We start from the raw sequence: 22,123 nt of genomic DNA on the forward strand, positions 1-22,123 counted from the left end.
AATATATTTTAAAATGTAATTTATTGTGATTTCAAAGCTAAATTTTTAGCATCATTACTCCAGTCACATGATCCTTCAGAAATCATTTATTATTAAAAATTTATTATTATTATTATTATTATTATTATGTTGAAAACAGCTGAGTAGAATTTTTTTAGGGTTTCTTTGATGAATAAGAAAGTTCAGAAGAACAGCATTTATCTGAAATAGAAATCTTTTGTAACATTATAAATGTTTTTATCATCACTTTTGATCAATTTAAAGCATCCTTGCTAAACAAAAGTATTAATTTCTATAATTTCAATAATAAATACATTTAAAAAATTAATAAATAAATAATTAAATGTTTCTTGAGCAGCAAATCAGCATATTAGAATAATTTCTGAAGGATCGTGTGACACTGAAGACTGGAGTCATGATGCTGAAAATTCAGCTTTGATCACAGGAATAAATTACATTTTAAAATATATTCAAATATAAAGCAGTTATTTTAAATAGTAAAAATATTTCACAATATTACTGCTTTTGCTGTATTTCGGATCAAATAAATGCTGCCTTGTTGAGCAGAAGAAAATTCTTTAAAAAACATTACAAATCTCATTGTTTAAAGACTTTTACCTGGTAGTGTATGTTAGAACTATTACAGACTTTTATGTAAAGATTTTGTTGGCTTGAAAAGTATGTTGTGCATTCCTCTCTCTTTCTTTTAAACAAATGCCATTTGCTTTTAGGTTTCATTATCTAATCAAATGCCATTCATACATGTAAATGTGTAGTATGTATATTTAAACCCTAAAGCCAGATGGACCTGTAGACTGTCAGGCATGTTGCTGGGTGATTGTAGAGCCTGTCGAGGATCTCCGGACTCAGTTCCTATCAAGTTCTTGCACTGCAGCTGGACTCGAAGCTTCATCTGTTTTCACAGACAGACAGACATGTGAATGAGGAGGCTTGCATTCCGCATTATTACTGCAATGCAAGGCTATGGTGAGTGATATATACCGCGCCATACTCTTCTTATATTATTATATAATACATTATGTCCACTGCCATATTGTTTACAAACATTTTTTTTGCACATAGGAATCTGTGACTGAGGCGTTAGAGCACATTCAATGGCGATAAATTATTTAAACAACATAGTACACTGACATAACAGGTCAGCAACGACGAATACAGTGGAGACTATATTTAATAATGTATCATTGCGCTTATTGTTGCGTGCTATTAATCATTACAGAGAAAACGTACTAAAGTGTTTAGTGGCGGTGTTTTTCGATTTAAAAATATTTTTAATATATATTCAATGGGCTTACCTTGTTTCACATGCGTCAGGGAGCAAAATAATGTATTAAACAATGAATCATTTTCTTTCTTCACAAGCATTCATGTATGCATTCAGTAAAGAGCTATGTTGAATGATCACGTGACCGCTGAAACGGGCAGTCTGATTGGTTAACGTGGCGAGGGTCTTTTCGGTCAACTGTATTTCTTTGTAAACTTTTTATATAAAAATATGTATTAATATATGGTGGTTTTTTTTGAAGACATGTTTTATTATGTTTAATTAATGTAAACTATATGGGCCATTCTACAGAATTGGTGCAAACGGCTGTCCCGCTACCAAAAAAACACATTTAAAAAGCATTTAATTACTCAAATCTTAGATGTTTACTAAGATCCTTCTATTATCTATTGAAACCCACAATAATATTTAAAATATCAGTAAGCTTAAAATATATAAAATCATCATTTATTGGGTAGGCTACTTTCAATTTGGAGGTGGCTATCCCGAACCCTAACCCCTAAATTTCAACTTATGAAAATCTTTTTTATTTTAAAAGTGAAGTTAAAAAAAATATTTATTGAATATTTTCTTTGTAAATTATGAAACTTTATGTAAAAACATGTGTGCCATATTTTCATGTCACTACCGAAACTGACACTGAAAGTCAAAGTGTATGTTTTAGTCCATTGGCTGAGACTGAATTTAACTACACCCCTACATTTATGATCAGGAAATATCCCTGTGTCCCTCTCTCTCATAGCTACATGGTGAGTAGATTGGTCCCATCAGTTTGAGATAAATGTGTTCAAAAGTCTGAAAATCTGTGTGTAATTTTAAGGAACATCTTTTTTCTGCAACACACTTTTTTGGGAGTTATTCCATAACATTTAGTTTTTATATGTGTACAACTGTTCAGAACTGTGCTAGGTAGCATGTGCTGATTAGTATCTTTGAGTTGGGCCCAAAAGTATCTAAAATTGTCACTACCGTATCAATCACATGTCATCATTGTTTCAGTAGTGACAAAAGAGAACACAATCATTTATTTGGGGGAAATAAACAACATTTTAGTAGTTATGCAATTTTTAAAATATTTTAGTATGCGAGTTAAAGTTCTGTAATGCCATGTGGTCGCTACCAAAACATTACCGAAAATGTGCAGTCACAACCAAAACATAGGATGTTTTGTCACAAATAAAGTATATTGAATTATCAAAGATGTTATGATAGTGTTTGGTAAAATGTATATACAAACTAATGAATCCTTAACTTTGAAATCAGTATGATCAACTTTTTGTCTTTTGCAAAGAAAGATTGGATTCAAAAAACAACAAATCTCATAAATTACACTTGAAATATTGTTAAAATTGTAATTGTTATTGATTTACCTCAGAAAACGTTTTAAAGGGGTCATATGATGTTGCTAAAAAACATTATTTTGTGTATTTGGTGTAATGAAATGTGTTTATGTGGTTTAAGGTAAAAAAAAACACATTATTTTCCACATACTGTACATTATTGTTTCTCCTCTATGCCCCGCCTTTCTGAAACGCGTCGATTTTTACAAAGCTCATCGTCTGAAAAGCGAGGTGTGCTCTGATTGGCCAGCTATCCAGTGCGTTGTGATTGGCCGAATACCTCAAGCGTGTGACGGAAATGTTACTGCCCTTAACATATTGTGATGATCCCGTCCGGCCGGAGCGTAACATAAAACCATGTCTGTGTTTGTGATCGGAGAAATGACAAACAAACAGCAAGCGCTACTCTACACTGCTCAAAACTCGCGTTTGAATCGTCAGTGGCATATTCATATAAAAAAAAAAAACCCAAACAAAGTAGTTTCACTTTCACAACGAAAAACACAGCGTCTCCACAACATGGCGGTGGCAGCAACAATAAAGTTACACCTACCTTCTTTCTTTGCGTGAACATTTGGGTGGCGTTATGCAAATCTTCCCACATAGTGACGTAGATATGTGGGGGCGTGTTTAAACGAGGCGTTTTAGGAGGGCTTGGACGAGTCTTAACTTTTATAAAGAATATCTCTTTGGGTTTGAGACTTTAGTCTTTGCAGCTTTAGGGATCTTATCTATTCACGAACAGCTTGTAACACTCCAAAGAGAAAGGAAAACTTGAAATCACATCATATGACCCCTTTAATAAAATAACAAATATATTTACAGGGTAGATGTAAGCAAAATCTTAATACGTCAATACAACCCTTCTTATTAAATTATATATTATTGTGTTTCAGTGGTGTCAAATTTGGGGAGAGGAAATATATTCCAAAACATTCTGAAAAAATACAATATGAGAATTAACTGCACAATTACTAGAAATGTGTACCATGGATATTATACAATTTGTATACATAAAAAAATAGTGGAAAAAGACTTATATAACATAAATTCTAAATTAGCCCTGCAAAAGAAGACTTCTGCACACATTCTTTTTTTCTTTTATTTTTAATAACATTAAAGACATGTACAGAGCATTTTTAATATTTCACACTATTTCAATTTTGATAACCAATAAATGTAAATGGCAATCGCAGCAGCAATGTTTCTCATGAATCTTCCTTTTCTTGAAACCTGTAACAGAGAAATCAAATGAACAGTTTCTGCCATCAGTACACATGTAGAATAATGGCAATTATGATCACTTAAAACAACGTCTAAACACTAAACAGCGTTCAGAACAACCTACTGGAAAAAGTATAAATTGTTAAAAAGAGCATAATATGTTAATTACCTGCAGTGTATGCATGTGAAGAAGACCGTCTGTCCTTCATCTGCAGATCTCATCTGTCTTGTGTGATAAACCATTCCTTCTTTGTTACAGCGCGAACATCTCCTGTCAATCTGATGGAAAGTTTGCGGAAGATGAGAAACAGGTGAAATGTCTGTTGGGTGACACTCCAAAGAGAACTAATAGTATTTAAGGATTAATCTCTGTATGCTTAAATATCTTACCACAGGCCCCTTCAGCTCAGCATCCTCTTCGCGGTCAACAGTGCTGGAGCTCTGATCCAGAGGATTAAACACCACCGATGATTTAATAACTTGACCTGTGAATTCTGAGAGAGAATCCTACAGCTAATTTATAACATAAACTTACTGATGTACCATAAACCTCTGCTGCTGAGTGTAGTGTCATATACAACATATTCAATATCTCTCACCTCGAACAGGGATTTTGAAAGAGCACCGCGGGCAGGTAATGGTATTTTCCCTGCCAGGCACTGGAAGAATATTCCCACATTCCGGGCAAAAGTTGAGATCACCACTAAAACATGACATTTCTGAAAAAAGAACAGAGATTTACACACTACAGCCGCTGCGTTCAAACCAAGATGCGTCAGGACGCGTGTATCCACATAAACAGAACTTACTTATTAAAGCTCAAACACAATGGCATTGAACCTGTTTCAATAACAATAACAAGATTTCTTGTCTATAATCTGAGATGTCTCTTCTCAAGGCAGCTCATGTTGGGTCCTTCATCGAAACAGTCGATTTGTCGCGGGTTGATGACATCGTCGCGCCAACCTATCCAGCAGCTGCAGTGAAATTCAACTGCTTCATACAGTATTTCGAGGTAACCGCGATTATTTAATATTATAAAACATCAAAATAAACACGGGAAGTGATAAGAGACTTTATATTCCGTCAGAAAACACACGGGGATGTTGTGCAATAGTCACTGTACGGCCCGCTGCATCTCTTGGGCTAAATGGATAAGCTACAGCTAATATATTTGGTATAGTTTGCTAGCTTGAGCTGCCCCCTTAAATACTCGCGTATTAATTAATATAAAACAACAGATTTAAATGAATGTTTTTTTGTTTTTTTTAGCAATTGTAATACTGGAGAATGTGATTTTATTTTTTAATAGCTTGTCTTGATATGTGTGTGTAAACATATATAACTTCATAAAATTATATTTGATAACGTTTTATTAACACGCACACATAAAAAACGTACATGCATGCAAACACACACTTATGGTAGCATGATTACATTGTGTAATGTAATCATCAGTATCTTATGTCTACTTTTATAGTATAAGTTATTGATAATTACATTACATAGTGATTGACAGGAAGAGGTGCTGTCAGGTACTCCAGCAATAATTCAGTTAGTTTGATTACTTACTTACGTATTTCTTTGTTGTCTTTTCCCAATCTCTCTGCAGGATGACGGAGAACGATGTTGAGAATGAGCTGTTGGACTATGAGGAGGATGAGGTTGATGCAGGTGGTGCCGCGGACACAGGACTTGGACACAACGATGGCTTAATATCCATCAGGAAAGAAGGGGTCAAAGGGTCATATGTGTCCATCCACTCCTCTGGATTCAGGGATTTCCTTCTCAAACCAGAACTGCTGAGAGCTATAGTGGACTGTGGCTTTGAACATCCATCCGAGGGTGAGCAATTGTACATGTGCTAGAAGTTTCTTTGCTTTCAGAATATCAGTTTGATATATTTGAATATATCTGTGTGTTTTTTTCTCTCTTTCAGTTCAGCATGAATGCATTCCTCAGGCGATCCTGGGGATGGATGTATTATGTCAGGCCAAGTCTGGAATGGGGAAGACGGCTGTCTTTGTGTTGGCCACACTTCAGCAGCTGGAGCCAGTGACAGGGCAGGTAATGGCAATCTTTTTTAAAGGCTTTGAAAACAAAAGAATTAAGACATAAATAAAATGATGCCTCTGAGCGTGCTTTATGTGCCATTCCACAATTTTTGGGGTTGACCAGTGATTGCTTTCACCCAGGTATCAGTGTTGGTGATGTGTCACACCCGAGAGCTGGCCTTCCAGATCAGCAAAGAGTACGAACGCTTCTCCAAATACATGCCCAGTGTCAAGGTAGGAAGACACATTTACATTTCTAGAAAAGATTTAGTTCATGTGTTTCAATAGCGGGATATATGAGAACTACTTACTTTTAAAATCTGTTCTGATCTGTACCGTAGAAGAGGCTGTGACAGGTGTAAAAATGGCCTCCCTTTCCATTCTTGTGTTGGAATTTCAACTGGAATGACAGGAAGAGCAATTTACTGAATTGTAAATGAGATGCAATGATAATTAGTCACATCACAAAGGAATTTCATTAGTCCAAGTTTTGGAACAAAGCATAAATAATAACACTACGTTCAAAATTTTGGGGTCAGTAAGTTTTTTTTTTTTAAAGTATTTAATACTTTTATTCAGCAGGGACACATTAAATTGATCACAACTGACAGTAAAAGACATTTATTTATTTCAAATAAATTCTGTTGTTTTGAATCTTATAGTCATTAAAGAATCCTGAAAAAAAATGTATGACAGTTTCCACAAAAATATGAATCAGCACAACTGTTTTCAACATTGATAATAATAGAAAATGTTTCTTGAGCAGCATATTATACTGATTTCTGAAGGATCGTGTGACACTGAAGACTGGAGAAATGATGCTGAAAATTCAGCTTTATATCACAGGAATAAATTACATTTTAAAATATATTCAAATAGAAAACAGTTATTTTAAGTTGTAATAATATTTCACAATATTAATGTTTTTACTGTATCTTTGTTTTCTGATAACTTTCTAAGAATAAATATTGCCATATTGAATATAAAATAATCTATTTTGTCTATTATATATTGATATTTGGCTTTTGATGATGGAAAAAAAATATTCTTCCACGATGGTCTGTGAAATTATATTTTATTAAATATAATGAAAATATATAAATACATTTCAGAAATACATTTTTAAGAGGCATTTTAAAAATCATTAATATTATTATTAATATCATCTAATGTTTCTTAAAATATCCCACATTTATGGGTAATCCATACTGATAAATTAACCTCCGGTTTCATAGACAAGGCTTAAGCCTAGTCCCAGACTAAAATGCATTGTTTTGTCTCAAGATGCACACCAGTAATGTTTTTATCTAAGGCATATTTCTAAAAACTACTTAAATGTCCTAATTGAACTATGGCCTAATCCTGGCTTAACCTAAGCCCTGTCTGTGAAACCGGGCCTAAATGTATTAATAAAACCTACACTTGCAGTTACACTTCTATACATTTACACGTCTTGTTTGTTATATAATTAAAAATCCAGGAGTTGAATTTAAAAGACAGTAATAACCTGTATGTCTAACAAACTGTAACTTTTCAATATTGCTGTGCACAAACTTTTCTCAGGTTGCTTTGCTTGCGCTGTCTCTCTCCCCCAGGTGGCAGTGTTCTTTGGTGGCTTATCTATAAAGAAGGATGAGGAGGTTCTGAAGAAAGAGAGCCCTCATGTGGTGGTGGGAACACCTGGACGTATTCTAGCTCTGTCTCGCAACAAGAGTCTCAACCTGCGCCACATCAAGCACTTCATCCTGGACGAATGCGACAAGATGCTGGAGCAACTCGGTGAGCAGACTCTTTATGAGACTATGGCTGTGTTCAGAATGAAATTACACTGAATTCTGTGACGTACACACTGTATACTGCATACTTATCTTTAAAAGCAGCAGGAGAAACAGTAGGCATTATTCTACTGTTCCATTGTTGTCACATGATCGTTGTTTTATGAAACAAAAATTGTTACTTTGCATTTAAATTTTTAATAAAAATGTCTAAACATTGCACACTATTTCTGCACACACTATCTATACTGACACTGTATACTGTAGTTCAGAAACAGTATGTGTAGCATGCTGTTCCAAACATAGCAATGATCATTATTAGATATATGATAATAATGTTAATAATATGAATGCATTGTTCTTTTACTGTCCCCTGCAGACATGCGGCGTGATGTCCAGGAGATCTTTCGTATGACCCCTCACGAGAAGCAGGTCATGATGTTCAGTGCCACCCTGAGTAAAGAGATCCGTCCCGTCTGCAGAAAGTTCATGCAAGATGTAATTACGCCTCTCCTACTTCTACCATGTCAACAGCTCCTTCCCTACACAAGACCACCTCATACACACCTGAAAGAGCAGGCTCAGGAGTGGGATCCATTTACGGCCTCCCTGAGACATCATAACGCTAAATGCCCCTCTCTGCTGCCCGTTTGATAATCACAGACTGTTAACTAATAGAGGCACAGTCCTTAATCCCCGCCTCAGCTGGCAGCGCTGCGTCGGCATTTGGCAAACACGGTCACACGTCCGTTTGGCCAACAGAGAATGCATCGTCCATGAGGCTATACATTTAAATAGGTCCTTTAACAACCTTTGCTAAAGTCATGAAGAGCCCATCCAATGTCTTTTAAACAGGATAAGAGGATGTCTTTAAGGGAAGGATCTAGTGTATCTTCAAATACACTTCAGGGCAGTAAATTCAAAGCATAAACGCATCTTTCAAAATCATTTAGCCATTTAGAGACCAAAATCCTTCACATTTGAATATTATTTCACTCGCAGTATCCATTTATCAAGACAAATTGCTTTAGTTTCTGCTCAGTTGTAATTCCAGCCTAGAGACCTGTCCTCAAATAACCTTTAATTAAGTGGAGAAGCACTTGTTGGAGCTTCATGAATTCTGTTGTCAACTGCCAGAGACTCTCAAGGGGCACAAAACTAAAACTGATAAAGTATTGGCCCAACAAAGCAAGCCAACTGCTAAAAACTACATTAGATTCACTGCAAACTGGCACTCCAGGGCTGCAGTTAATTACTCTTTAACAAAGCAGACAGCAGGAATAAAACGAAACGAACGATTCAGTCATTGGCAGCATGTATCAGTTCAGGTCGACCGGCCAATGATGGAACAGCTCTTCATCAATCCAGCTGATTAGAACGGTTTCTCATCTGCCCCCAAGAAAAAAAGACAAACTGTCGCTAAGTTAAAATCAAGGCAATAAAACTGGCCCAAAGTGGAGGAGAAAGCATGCGCGGGTGTGAGGGACAAGAGAAGAAAGAGAAAGGGAGGATGAAGCTGCGGAAGACTGGAGCGAGAGGGATGAGATGATGAAGAAACTTAGACGAGAGAGAGGAGACATGCGCGGGTGTAGATAGAGATGCTCTTGAAGAACCGTTAGGTGGCCATAAGCAACAAAGTCGTGACTCAAAAAGAAACCGTAAATAGTAGAATACAACTTTGAGCCCCTTTTAAAATGCTCAATGACATGTGAGGGGTGTGGCTTTACTAAATATTCATGAGCAAATCCCCTTGCACCATAATATACTATAAAATAATGACTGATGACTTTGAATTCAAACACACACAGATTCAAACATACACTCTTTAGTGCTTATTTAGTGAGAGTTACAGTACATAAATAGTATTGAGATGCTGCCTGATGTAATCTTCTGATTTGAGTTCAGCATTAGGTTGAAGACAGTATAGTAAAATGAGCTTTAGACCAGCTCAGCAGCAAATAGAGGATTGATTGACAGACAGTAAAGATAGATTTGCCTACACATCTCGAAGGTAAGTGCAAATGTGCATTTAGCAGTGCCACTGTGTCAGACACGGTTGGAGGTGCAGTTTAGTGCTTTTGTTAAGAGCCCAATAGTGATAGAATAGGACTTTGATCTCAGTAATTTTCCATGGTCATTGCTGATGGCTATTACACCCGAAACCTTTGTTTTAGTAGCCCAGATCCTAAAACATGAGTCTACCACCTGCACAGAACAGATCAGATCAGATTGAGGATGTTCTCTGTATATTCAGTGAAGCAATCTGGTGCATGAATTTGGCCTTCTGAACCTCCCACTGCTAAATGTTAAACAGTGTTGCAGTATTGTGTGAGGTGGTTTATGAGTGTTTAAAATCAACATGAAACCGCATTTATAACTTGTATTGCTTGCACAGAAAGAGACAATTTCAGAATAAAACACAAGGAAAAAATGTGGGGTGGGACTTGATTGGATGGTGAAAAGTGGGCAGACATTGGTGAAAAGTGGGCAGACAATACCTGAATGAACTTTACAATCAGCTGAAACCGCACTGGCACACGCTTTTAACTGTTTTGGTGGCTGAATGTTGACATTACCCCACTGTAATGCTTTTTTTTGTCAAATCAGTTGTCATTGTAACTTACCACATTAACTACTAGCAAGATTTTAGAAAGGCTACGAATTGCCATGAGATCGTTGCTGTGGCCTAGGTGAAATCATCAAAAAAGGGATGTTGAGGCAGAGCAAGTTATTACATTTTAATGAAAGACTACAGAGACAAATTTTTTTTTCTTTTTCTGCGGAATAATGTGCACTGGTGAATCCGTCATATTATGAACAGGAGTGTGTATTTAGAAAGCAAATAGGGTTTTGATTTCATGTTGACTTTATGCTACTTAAAACTCATGACATTTCTGTCAAACTGCACATTGATTGATGTAAAACAGTGTTGCAGTATTGTGTGAGGTGGTTTATGAGTGTTTAAAGTCAACATGAAACCACATTTATAACTTGTATTGCTTGCATAAAAAGAGACAATTTCAGAATAAAACACAAGGAAAAAATGTGGGGTGGGACTTGATTGGATGGTGAAAAGTGGGCAGACAATACCTGAATGAACTTTACAATCAGCTGAAACCGCACTGGCACACGCTTTTAACTGTTTTGGTGGCTGAATGTTGACATTACCCCACTGTAATGCTTCTTTTTGTCAAATCAGTTGTCATTGTAACTTACCACGTTAACTACTAGTAAGATTTTAGAAATGCTACGAATTGCCATGAGATTGTTGCTGTGACCTAGGTGAAATCATCAAAAAAGGGATGTTGAGGCAGAGCAAGTTATTACATTTTAATGAAAGACTACAGAGACAAATGTTTTTTTTTTCTTTTTCTGCGGAATAATGTGCACTGGTGAATCCGTCATATTATGAACAGGAGTGTGTATTTAGAAAGCAAATAGGGTTTTGATTTCATGTTGACTTTATGCTACTTAAAACTCATGACATTTCTGTCAAACTGCACATTGATTGATGTAACGGAAGTAGTTTTACTTTGTGTTCCTCTATAATAGAACTGTAGTTTTTGAACTTTTATTTAGAAATAGCACAGCTATGATTTTAGGCTTGATATTGGTAGCTAAAAGTAGCATAGGACAGCAGGGTAGCATTTATCATTGTGTTGAGACAGTAAGTGTGTGTGTGCGCGTGTGTGTTATGTCCTCATTGGCTTGGGATGGGAGGGGAGGGCTACAGTAGAACTGTAGTTTTTGAACTTTTATTTAGAAATAGCACAGTTATGATTTTAGGCTTGATATTGGTAGCTAAAAGTAGCCTAGGACAGCAGGGTAGCATTTATCATTGTGTTGAGACAGTAAGTGTGTGTGTGCGCGTGTGTGTTGTGTCCTCATTGGCTTGGGACGGGAGGGGAGGGTGAATCTAACCCCCATCCCTTCTCTTCCCTCCCTTTCTCCTACTGTTTCATCACTCTCTCCTTTCTACTTTCCTGTGTGTCTTCACACAATCTTAACCCCGTGAACCTGCACGCTCCTCTCCCACCCCTCCTCACCTTCCCCCTGCTTCCGCTGGTTGTCCTAGCCGATGGAAATTTTTGTGGACGACGAGACCAAGCTGACGCTTCACGGCCTCCAGCAGTACTACGTCAAGCTGAAGGACAATGAGAAGAACAGGAAGCTCTTTGACCTCCTGGACGTGTTGGAGTTTAACCAGGTATCTGGAGAGTCCAGTAGGACACATGCAAAAGTCTCCAAACACTAAGTCGATTCAAACCAAGAGTGACGAGAGAGAGAGACCGCACTGTTTTTTGCCGCTTTCTAAGAAACGTTTGCATATCTGAAAGCAACATGCACTCTGGTCATTCACATGCTTTAATGCAAAATACAATGCAACCCATTTGAATACAGATTTTGTTTATCCAATTAAATGCAAACTACAACCCAATGGAATGGAATGAAAGTAAAATTGTGCCGATGGAAATTTTTGTGGACGACGAGACCAAGCTGACGCTTCACGGCCTCCAGCAGTACTACGTCAAGCTGAAGGACAATGAGAAGAACAGGAAGCTATTTGACCTCCTGGACGTGTTGGAGTTTAACCAGGTATCTGGAGAGTCCAGTAGGACACATGCAAAAGTCTCCAAACACTAAGTCGATTCAAACCAAGAGTGACGAGAGAGCGAGAGAGAGAGACCGCACTGTTTTTTGCCGCTTTCTAAGAAACGTTTGCATATCTGAAAGCAACATGCACTCTGGTCATTCACATGCTTTAATGCAAAATACAATGCAACCCATTTGAATACAGATTTTGTTTATCCAATTAAATGCAAACTACAACCCAATGGAATGGAATGAAAGTAAAATTGTGAGGATAAAATACAATTGAGTTCAAAACCACATTCAGAATCTGGGATTTACAATCTTAAACCTAAAAATAAAGTTTTGATGTAACATAATTATGCAATTTTACAACCGTAACCTTAAACCTTAAATAATGTATATGGTTTAGGGTCCATAAGATTTTTTAAAAATGTTTTTGAAATAAATATCTTATTCTTACCAAGGCTGCATTTGTTTGATCAAAAATACAGTAAAAACTAATATTCTGAAATAACTAATATATCTGAATTTTTTTTAATTTAAAATAACTTTTCTAAATAATTATATATTTTAAAGGGGTCATATGATGCTATTTTAAAGATCATTATTTTGTGTATTTGGTGTAACAGAATATGTTGACATGCTTTAATGTTCAAAAAACACATTCTTTTTCAAATACTGTACATTATTGTAGGTCCTCTATGCCCCGCCTCTCTCAAACACGTCGTTTTCAACAAAGCGTCTTTGCAACTTTACAGATCTTCTTTATGCACCAAAAGCTTGTAACACTCCAAAGAGAAAAGAAAACTTGAAATCGCATCATATGACCCCTTTAAATTGGTAAAGCTGTATTTTCAGTTTCATTACTCTAGTCTTCAGTGTCACATGATCCTTCAGAAATCATTCTAATATACTGATTTGCTGCTCAAGAAACATTTCTTATTATCAATGTTATTTTTGTAATGTAATGTGTTTTGTTGATTTTGTGGAAACTGAGATACATTTTTTTCAGGATTCTCTGATGAGTAGAAAGTTGAAAAGAACAGCATTTATTTGAAACATCTTTTGTAACATTGTAAATGTCTTTACTGTCACACTTGATCAATTTAATGCATCCTTGCTGAATAAAACTTTTCATTTATTTACTATATATATATATCCAAACTTTTATTTGGGTTTCTGGATGACCTAAACAATTTTTGGTGAGTTTTTTTGCCAAGCACTCCAAAAGATTGATATAAGCTATGGGGGGAAAAAAGTGAATTCAAGGAGAGAATTTTTGCACTTGGTTTGAAGTGGCCATTGGGATTTGATGTTTCATTTTAATGAAGACAGCTGGCTGGTACAGTGTTACAGCTGTTTAGTATTGCAGGTGGTGATCTTCGTGAAGTCCGTGCAGCGTTGTATTGCTCTGGCCCAGTTGCTGGTTGAGCAAAATTTCCCTGCCATTGCCATTCATAGAGCAATGCCTCAAGACGAAAGGTAGAAAACATTCCACATTATCCACTTTAATGTTACAGATATGATTGTAGGATTTTTTTAGGTGCTCATATCACGCTTAAGACTCTTATTATTATCCCAGATTAGCTCGATATCAGCAATTCAAGGATTTCCAGAGACGGATCCTGGTGGCCACAAACCTGTTTGGCCGAGGTATGGACATCGAAAGAGTCAACATCGCCTTCAACTACGACATGCCTGAAGATTCAGACACATACCTGCACAGGGTCAGTTCAGTTCATGTGATAATGATTTGTCAAACAAAGCCAAACTTGGGCTGTAAAAGGATTCATCTGAACAGCTTTAACTTTTCTCATTCCTTCAGGTTGCAAGGGCCGGCAGGTTTGGAACGAAAGGTCTGGCCATCACCTTTGTGTCAGATGAGACTGACGCCCGCACTTTGAATGATGTTCAGGACAGGTTTGAGGTGAACATCAGCGAACTTCCAGAGGAGATTGACATCTCATCATATAGTGAGTGATAATATTTAACCTTTGCAGGCTGGTTTTCCAATCAAAAGTAGTTTTAAAGGGACAATTCACAAAACAAAAGTCAATTCTCTTATCATTTATTCACCCTTATTTCAAAAACCTGTTCAACTGTTTTTTTCCTGTGGAACACAAAAGAAGATATTTTGAAGAATGTGTAGGTTGCTCTCTTCCATATAATGAAAGTGAATGGGAAGTGGCGCTGTCAAGCTCCAAAATTAAAACATTTGTATGCAGGAGACCTAATGACAGAAATCTCATTTTTGGGTTTTTGTTAATAGAAAATGTCGAAATTGTCCATATTTAGTTAAAATGTTTTGAGGAAATAAGTCCAAACAGTTCTTGTTATCTGAATTTGTGCACTTACATGATTTTCTCCTTGTGTATCTGTTTCTCCTAGTTGAGCAAACACGATAAAGATGACAGAACACAAAAGGCAGCAGTTTCTTTGGAGGATGCATGGCATTGTAGCATTAGGTAGCACCAGAGAGTTTATATTTCACATAGACTGTTAACGGTGTTAGTGAATACTTAAAATAAACAGCTCATATCACAGTGTTATCTTATATTGTAGTGGATTTCCTAGAACCTCCTCACTAGTTCAGTTTTGATTTTGCTTGTTGCAAGTAAAAAAAATGCATTATGTTCAATGTTAATATTTTCCCTCCCAATAGGATTAATTTGATTGTTTTTGAATTTTGGTTATTTATAATGGCGAGGCATAATTTTTGTTTCTGTTGTGAGAGGAGTTTTCATCATTGGATTATAGTGGACCATACAGTTGATTGCATTGATGTAAAATTGTTGGAAAGTTATTCAATATATTAGCAGTATATGCTGAATGCTTGTTATCAGTGAAGTAGGTATCAACGCTATGTATTCAGTGTTTGTTCAGTTGCCAGGCAAATGGCCACTTTGTTTAAACTACTTAATGCTTGTTAAACCAAATAAACTGTTTGTTTCATTTACACTTTGTTTTCAATAATTTAAACATTATTGTTTTCACTCTTGTTCCGTTTTTTAAGATTCCAGAGTGGTTCGCAAGATTTTTGGCTAGTTAACACTCTAAAGCCAAAAGTTAACTTCCCTTCCCCAGTTCTGCAGACTGTACTGATGACAAAAAAATACGCTGCGTACTGGAAAGAACAGTTCACTGGACCTCACCAACTGTCAGACACGAGATGGAGCAGAACACGAAAAATGAAGGACACCTAGGTTTGAATGAATTCAGACCCTCACAAGTCATTTACACTGCAAAGGCAGCACAGAAGCACTTCTGAAGTGGCATTTATACAGACCGTTTAACTCTGAGGTGGCTTGAATGCATTTACACCACTATTTCAACTGTATATTGATACTAGGGGGTGATGTGTGTCAGAGTAGGAATGATCTGGCTTTTATGCATCTGTACATTGAATTTTGAGCAGGTGCAGAGCAGTCTTAGCTGTATTGGTTGATTTGTGAACCGGCCCACCTTATAACTACCTTTCAGAGCCGAAAGATAACTCGCATATGTTCTTTTTGGTGCAATGGTCAGAAGATAAAATGATTCAAATTCATAATGATCAATTCACTAATATGACAGGTCTTATTTCATATGGACGGAGAAGATGAAACGGTTAGAGTTGCTGTGTGTCGGAGTTGGACGTCTGTCAACTGAACTCATCACTGCATCAGACGTTTCCAATATAGACAGCTATGTTTCAGTTATAATAAGACGACGACCTAGTTTTGTGTAAATCTTTCCAGACTGAGCTGTTGTTGTTTTGAAAACATCTTGGTTTGAGACCAGCTGCTTATTTGGGCCGGTTTTCTGTAGAAGTGCAAAAAGCGTTTCCAGATTCCACTCTGTTGCTGGAAAAGGGACTTGAAAGAGGTCTATCAAATTAGCTCTTTTTGACAAGTCATAAGGTGTGAAAGCACACTAGATACGTTCTGAAGTAGTAAAACCACTTAATTTCAACTACTACTCATGTCCCTGATCTGATGTGGCAATATGATCAACCAATTAATCAATCTTGCTAGAATAAGATGTTCCAGTATGATTCACCACTGCCTATTTCCCAGAAAAATGAATCCGATTAATGGCTAAAGAAACACAAAATGAATGTCCAATTCATCTAATCAGTAACACACATCTTTTGGCTTTTCAAAAGTTGCTGGTGGTTGTACAAGAACAGGAAAAGAACGTAGTAAAGTCAGCAACAGAGAGTCATAAGACAGGAAGCCAACAGGACACAATAGGAGTGAGAAAGGAAATCTGGAGCGTCAGAGATGTGTCACAATGGCGCCTGGATCAGTGCTGATGTTGGGGGTTTGGACAAATGATCCCTGGAAGGAAGTCACCGGATAGGATTTCAGCTTTAACAACCAACATGACACAGAGAGAACACATTTACAAACCTCAAAATGAGTGACCTTAAAAATTAAACAAAGATCTAATGATTCCTAAAAGGATGTTTAAATGGGCAAAAAAGACAGAAAAACAGAATATATTGTCAAATATCAAAATAGTCTGTTTTATTCTCAATGTATTAAAGTTATAAACATGTCAGGCAGTGGTTTCACACTTCTTCATACTGCATATGCATTAATATCGGATAATTTCTCTCCCAAACATTTAGATACAGTACATTTAATTAAAATGTCTTCTCCGGCCTACTGAAATCCATTTATTTCATCCGTAAGAACGTAAAAAAGTGATTTCCATGACCACTGGTTTTGCAACAAACCTACAACATCTTTAAGAAGCAATGAGAGCGCTCCCGGTCCAGGAAGAGCAGTTAAAACAAAAACAGCTTCAAGTACAGTACTTCAACAGAATGGCACAGAAGAGATGCTGTCCAGAGTTTTGGTATGTCAGTTACACGAGCCTTGAATAATTTCTGGCAAGCTTGAACTTCATAGATTCAACGGTGCTACATAAAAGCCAAATGAACGAGTCTGCGCTTTTATATGAATGCATTGATCAAAATAGACTACAATTCTACACAATCTTCATTTATAATGATGTCAGGGACTCATAAAACTTGGCGAAAGGGTTTCAAAAGGGCTTTTAACACTCAGATTGGTCTTTAAAAGGCTGAATCTCACTTGTCAAAAAAAATATTAAATTAAGCACATAATTATAATAACTATTATTATTAATTATATATATAAAATATTACAGCAATAATATGTATTAATTATACAGTCATTCCTGTTATAATTAAAATCATAACTGAGAATAATGAAAAAAAAAAAAGTAAAACCGTCAAGATTCCTTACAAAAATAATTTAAGGAAAAAAATGAGTTTGCAATGAAAATAATGTTACAAAAATGTTTGGTTTTTTGGCATGTATGCAAATATAATTTCTTCTACTGATTTTGGAGTAAAATGTGAGTGTTTTCGTGAGATTCAACCAAAAGATACTGTGGTGGGATAAAAGACCTCTTATATGCCTTTTGGATTGATGTTAACACCAACAGAAAGAATCAATCAGAAAAAAAAAATCTGATTATTTTTCTCCATGTCAGAATGAGCGATTCTGCATAGGAGCTGTTTGCAGCGTAACTCTATTTTCTCTGAGGGAAGATTGTTGCATGATTGCTGCACAAATACGATGCACCAACTTTTGTGCTGTTCCCAGCATTCCTGGGTGTTCCTCCATAACAAAACAGCAGTTATTTTATACTCACATCTTAGCGGTAAGCTTTCCTCAAACTTTCACACCCTGCCTCTGTTTTCTTTGGTTTGAGAGGGCGTTTCTCTCTTCCTGTACTTATAATAATAGTTGTGAGTTTTCTCTTTCTGGTCTTTTGTGGTTCAAAGCTCATCCTCCTCAGCTCCAGCTGGTGTCATATTTAGTCCAGCCCTCAGGGGGAGCCAGATAAATTCTTCGTCCGCGGGAAATAAAGCTGACTACGCCCCTGTAACCGGCACGGGGAACCCCTGACTTCAAGTCGTCCATAACTCCCAAGTTGCGGGCCAGCACTTTAAAGCTGTCTCTGCTGGAGTACTGAACTCGAAACGGCCCGGAGCCTTTCAGGCTTCCACCTTGCTGTAGTTCCTCCACCTTCACCAAGGGGGCACTATACACTTCTTTTTCAAAGGTTTCATCGTACTTCTCCCTGACCAAGTAGGACAAGTCCACTTTAGTGAAAGGCACGAATTCAGTATTGAGTTTTATGTAGCGCAGATACTGGTCGAAAAATTGACCCAAACTGACGCCTTTCCGGCCGAACGTTATAGTCCTCGAGATCTCGGGACGAATGCACGAGCGGTCCTTCCGCTGCTCTGGGTGCCGCATCCAGTCGTCCCAGAATGCCTTGGGCCACTTGGGCTCCAGCTCTGCCCAGACTTCCTTCAAAAGCATCCATCCAAGCCCGGGAAAGAAATCTGTCCGGTAAAGGAGGTCAGCCTTGCCCGAGTTGACCAACCCATCCCGTCCGTTATCGTTCCAGGCGGAAACGCACCAAAGAGTCGGATCTGATCGCAAGATGGGGTAGAGCGCACGGAAATACTCGAAAAAGTCGGGGGCCACCTACAAGATGAAACAAAAGCAGTTAAAAGACTAAGAAAAACCAATGATAAACAAGAAACTATCTCTGGACAGAAATGGCTAGTTCATTTAAAGTCCTGGTGGTCTAGATGTGTTCAAAGATGGTTAGGTGAACATCTGCTAAGCCAGCTGGCTGTTTTATAACAATGTACAAAAAAAAGTGTGTTTGCACCTTAGGGAATCTCTGTGGTGCTTAACTGTGATGCTCAGTAAAGCTTAACCGTGGTGTCAGGTGTCGCGACGAGCTACAGCCAATGAGAGAGCAAGGCATGGGTTGAGGTCAGCGGAAGAAAAACAGCAGCAGCAACACAGCTTTAAGAAAAGTTTGGACACAAGAAATGGAGCTATTTTTTTCATCACACAAACAGCTTGCAGTGCTAATTTCTTCCCGATGCAACCCTCTACATTGCGAGTAAATCACTCGCATATGCGACTAAATCTTCACTCTGGGCCACTAAATGATGTTACAAAAAACTAAATAGACTAGATAGACCAGTGGTTCTCAATTCCAGTCTTGAAGTACCACTGCTCTGCAGATTTTGTATGGGCCTGTTTACACCTGGTCATTTCATGAGTTTTCGCTGATCGGATATCTATCGGATTTGTTACGTTTCCATTTATACTTGGCGACATAAATGTGTCGTCGCAAAACGGATATAAATCCTATCTTCAATTCCTACGCTATATTTAAATTTAACGGAGTTCACGTCAACGAAATCAAAAGATAAGCACTGCATTTTATTCATTATCAGCTCATTTCAAGATCAAAGCCCGCAATAGGAGAGCGCGCGGCATCAGCACTGGAAAGATAGGTGAGAATCGCTCATTCTGACATTAGATAGGTTCAGTCGCGGCAGTTTGTGCGTCGGCTTGCTGAAGAGATACTCAGCTACACCTCCACGGCAATGCGTGTTGCATTAGCGCTGTCATATCTGACTATAATGTCATGGCCTATAACACGCTCTCACACGTTTATTATTTTAACGTTTTGGGAGGAGTAAAATTTGCATATGTGGTTTCAACAACCAGATGCATTTACACTTGTCCAGTTTCGTCGGGAATGCGTCCCAGACCACCTCCTGAAATGGTTTGAGCGATCGGATTTATATCCGTCTCGAATGCGTTTCGGAGGGCATTTACACTTGGTCTTTTCACGATCGGATAGCTATTCGATCAGAAAAAACACATGAAGTGACCAGGTGTAAACAGGCCCTAAGTCTCTCTTATTTAACACACCTGATTCAGATCATTAGCTCGTTAGGAGGGAGATCCATGAACTGAACCGAGATGCCCAATCCTGTTCCTGGAAATCTACCTACCTGCAGACTTCAGTTCCAGCCTAGCACCAACCCAGAAGTCTGTAATTATCAAGTGCTACCGAAGAGATTAATTTGCTTTATTTTAATTAGAGATTAATTAATTTAACTTTCCGGTAGATCTCCAAGAACAGGATTGGGAACCCCTGATCTAGAATGTTTTAGAGCAGGGGAGTCCAATCCTGTTCCTGGAGGGCCGGTGTCCTGCAGAGTTCAGCTCTAACCCCAATTAAACACACCTGACCAGGCTAATCAAGGTCTTACTAGGCACACTAGAAACTTCCAGGCAGGTGTGTTGAGGCAAGTTGGAGGTAAACTCTGCAGGACAGTGGCCCTCCAGGACTGAGTTTGGACACCCCTGTTTTATTTTTTCTTAGCATTGGTGTAGGGGTGTGCGATATAACGTTTTTTGATCGTGGATGATTAATATGTCTCCACGATCTGCTTTTGAAGAAATATCGTAGTATCGCACTACAGTGCCCATTCTGTCAGTTGCAGTTCTGGTGCCTCTGTCTCAATATTTCTTTACAACACGACATACATTCACATCAAATGTTAACTCTGCGGTAGAGTTACAGTCACGGGACACTGCACTTATTCACAAAAGTGTATCACAAAAGTACATCATTTGTATGTGCTTTAAAGCCTTGCCGGTTAAACATTTAATTCATGTGTTGTTCTGACATGCGCTTTTTTCTGAGCATGTACACCTGTGCTCACACGCTAAAAAGCCTGTCAAACAGCGCCCGATTACTGGACTAAGTTATCTTTTGCATCTGATTGCACTAATACTGTCAAAAACACACAAGGTTTACATATAAACAGTTGGTTATGTCTAAAGTTCAAGTAAACAGTTGAGAGAAAAATGGATGCGTGCCTGTATATTAGATGTGTGCAGGTCATAAAGCGACAGCAGACTAATTGTACTAAACATACTGCTGCTTGCCATTAAAGGGAGAATTCACCCAAAAATTTTAATTCTGTCATTATTTACTCATTCTCACGTTGTCCCAAACCTGTATTAATTTCTTTCTTGTGCTGAACACAAAAGAAGATATTTTGGGTAACCAAACAGTTGCTGGTCCCCATTGACTTTGAAAGTAGGGGGGAAAAAATACTATGGAAGTCACTGGGGACCAGCAACTGTGTGGTTACCCACATTCTTTAAAATAACTTTTGTGTTAAACAAAAGAAAGAAACTCATTCAGGTTTAAAACACCTTGAGAATGAGTAAACGATGACTTTTCATTTTAGGGTGAACTATTCCTTTAATGTTAATAAAACAACAAAACACAAAGAGAAAAATCACTCACTGCTCTTGACTGAGGAAATTTAATACAGTTGCTTTAATAAGAATCAATGTATAATTTATGCAGTGAAGTGTACAGTATATAGTGTTTCATTTTTATATTCAATTTCTTGAAAGCTACTACTAAATACACCTACTGTACCCTGAAAAATAAAGCACTGTTTGTTTTATTTGTATATTATGTGTATTTGTAATGTGTAGGCTATCTTTGTTCTTATTTTTTAATAACAATGATAAAATAATGCCAAAGTTTTTCGTCTTTGCCCACTTTGGCCTAAATGTCTGCCATTCTTTTTTATTTTATATTTTGTTATCTTATGAGGCTTTGTTTTTTAAAATGGGGAAATTAGTTTGGCTGTACTGCTCAGACAACTTGCAAAATAGTAAAAACCACCATGACAAAGAATTGTGATAAAATCGTGAATCGTGATTTTCCTGAAAAAAAATCATATGATATGATATTTTTGCCATATCGTCCACCCTACAGTGGTGCTTTCAAAGCTATGATATTTTTTGACAAATTGTGACATTTTTCAGGTTTTTCCCAAAAGGATTAAATTCTTGGAAGAAAAAAAAAAACAAGTAGTATGACATCATTTTTTATTATTTATTTCGTGTTAAAATCATATTTAATATCTGAAAAAAAAAAAAAATATATATATATATATATATATAT

General features: G+C 37.2%; 3 protein-coding genes and 1 pseudogene across 4 annotated transcripts in view; 1 reads left to right on the forward strand and 3 right to left on the reverse strand.

The window, feature by feature from the left end:
• LOC107711330 (general transcription factor IIH subunit 4-like) overlaps positions 1-913 on the reverse strand; it is a 10,095-nt pseudogene extending 9,182 nt beyond the window's left edge.
• A 2,843-nt stretch (positions 914-3,756) lies between these two features.
• Positions 3,757-4,774, reverse strand: LOC107711332 (DNA-directed RNA polymerase I subunit RPA12-like). The gene is made up of 5 exons (XM_016516307.1): positions 4,680-4,774; positions 4,470-4,589; positions 4,261-4,364; positions 4,040-4,149; positions 3,757-3,879 (listed from the first exon to the last, which is right to left on the reverse strand). Exons 2-5 carry the CDS (start codon positions 4,585-4,587, stop codon positions 3,855-3,857), a joined length of 357 nt encoding a protein of 118 aa, XP_016371793.1. The 5' UTR covers positions 4,588-4,589; positions 4,680-4,774; the 3' UTR covers positions 3,757-3,854.
• Positions 4,775-4,790: 16 nt separating this feature from the next.
• LOC107711331 (spliceosome RNA helicase DDX39B) lies at positions 4,791-14,916 on the forward strand. The gene is made up of 11 exons (XM_016516306.1): positions 4,791-4,885; positions 5,483-5,715; positions 5,810-5,937; positions 6,066-6,158; positions 7,520-7,703; positions 8,079-8,197; positions 11,775-11,906; positions 13,665-13,774; positions 13,875-14,019; positions 14,118-14,265; positions 14,681-14,916. The coding sequence occupies exons 2-11, from the start codon at positions 5,484-5,486 to the stop codon at positions 14,695-14,697; spliced, it is 1,308 nt and encodes a 435-aa protein (XP_016371792.1). The 5' UTR covers positions 4,791-4,885; position 5,483; the 3' UTR covers positions 14,698-14,916.
• A 2,670-nt stretch (positions 14,917-17,586) lies between these two features.
• The window catches only part of LOC107711329 (alpha-1,3-mannosyl-glycoprotein 2-beta-N-acetylglucosaminyltransferase-like), a 16,309-nt gene continuing 11,772 nt past the window's right edge, over positions 17,587-22,123 (reverse strand). For both annotated transcript variants that reach the window (XM_016516304.1, XM_016516305.1), the window contains exon 3: positions 17,587-18,804. In XM_016516304.1, the coding sequence (XP_016371790.1) occupies positions 18,103-18,804 (702 nt within the window). In that variant the 3' untranslated portion in view covers positions 17,587-18,102. The remainder of the gene's footprint in view (positions 18,805-22,123) is intronic.

The sequence above is a fragment of the Sinocyclocheilus rhinocerous genome, unplaced genomic scaffold (assembly GCF_001515625.1).
Source record: "Sinocyclocheilus rhinocerous isolate Xijiao unplaced genomic scaffold, SAMN03320098_v1.1 scaffold86, whole genome shotgun sequence".
Lineage (NCBI taxonomy): Eukaryota > Metazoa > Chordata > Actinopteri > Cypriniformes > Cyprinidae > Sinocyclocheilus > Sinocyclocheilus rhinocerous.

Excerpts from the sequence above, each read along its gene's own strand:
- LOC107711332 (XM_016516307.1), bottom strand. The coding sequence starts at position 4,587 with ATGTCATGTTTTAGTGGTGATCTCAACTTTTGCCCGGAATGTGGGAAT. Across the intron at positions 4,150-4,260 it reads CTGAGCTGAAGGGGCCTGTG|ATTGACAGGAGATGTTCGCG; the intron begins GTAAGATATTTA and ends ACTTTCCATCAG. Across the intron at positions 3,880-4,039 it reads TTCACATGCATACACTGCAG|GTTTCAAGAAAAGGAAGATT; the intron begins GTAATTAACATA and ends TCTCTGTTACAG.
- LOC107711331 (XM_016516306.1), top strand. The coding sequence starts at position 5,484 with ATGACGGAGAACGATGTTGAGAATGAGCTGTTGGACTATGAGGAGGAT. Across the intron at positions 5,716-5,809 it reads CTTTGAACATCCATCCGAGG|TTCAGCATGAATGCATTCCT; the intron begins GTGAGCAATTGT and ends TCTCTCTTTCAG. Across the intron at positions 14,020-14,117 it reads CAGACACATACCTGCACAGG|GTTGCAAGGGCCGGCAGGTT; the intron begins GTCAGTTCAGTT and ends TCATTCCTTCAG.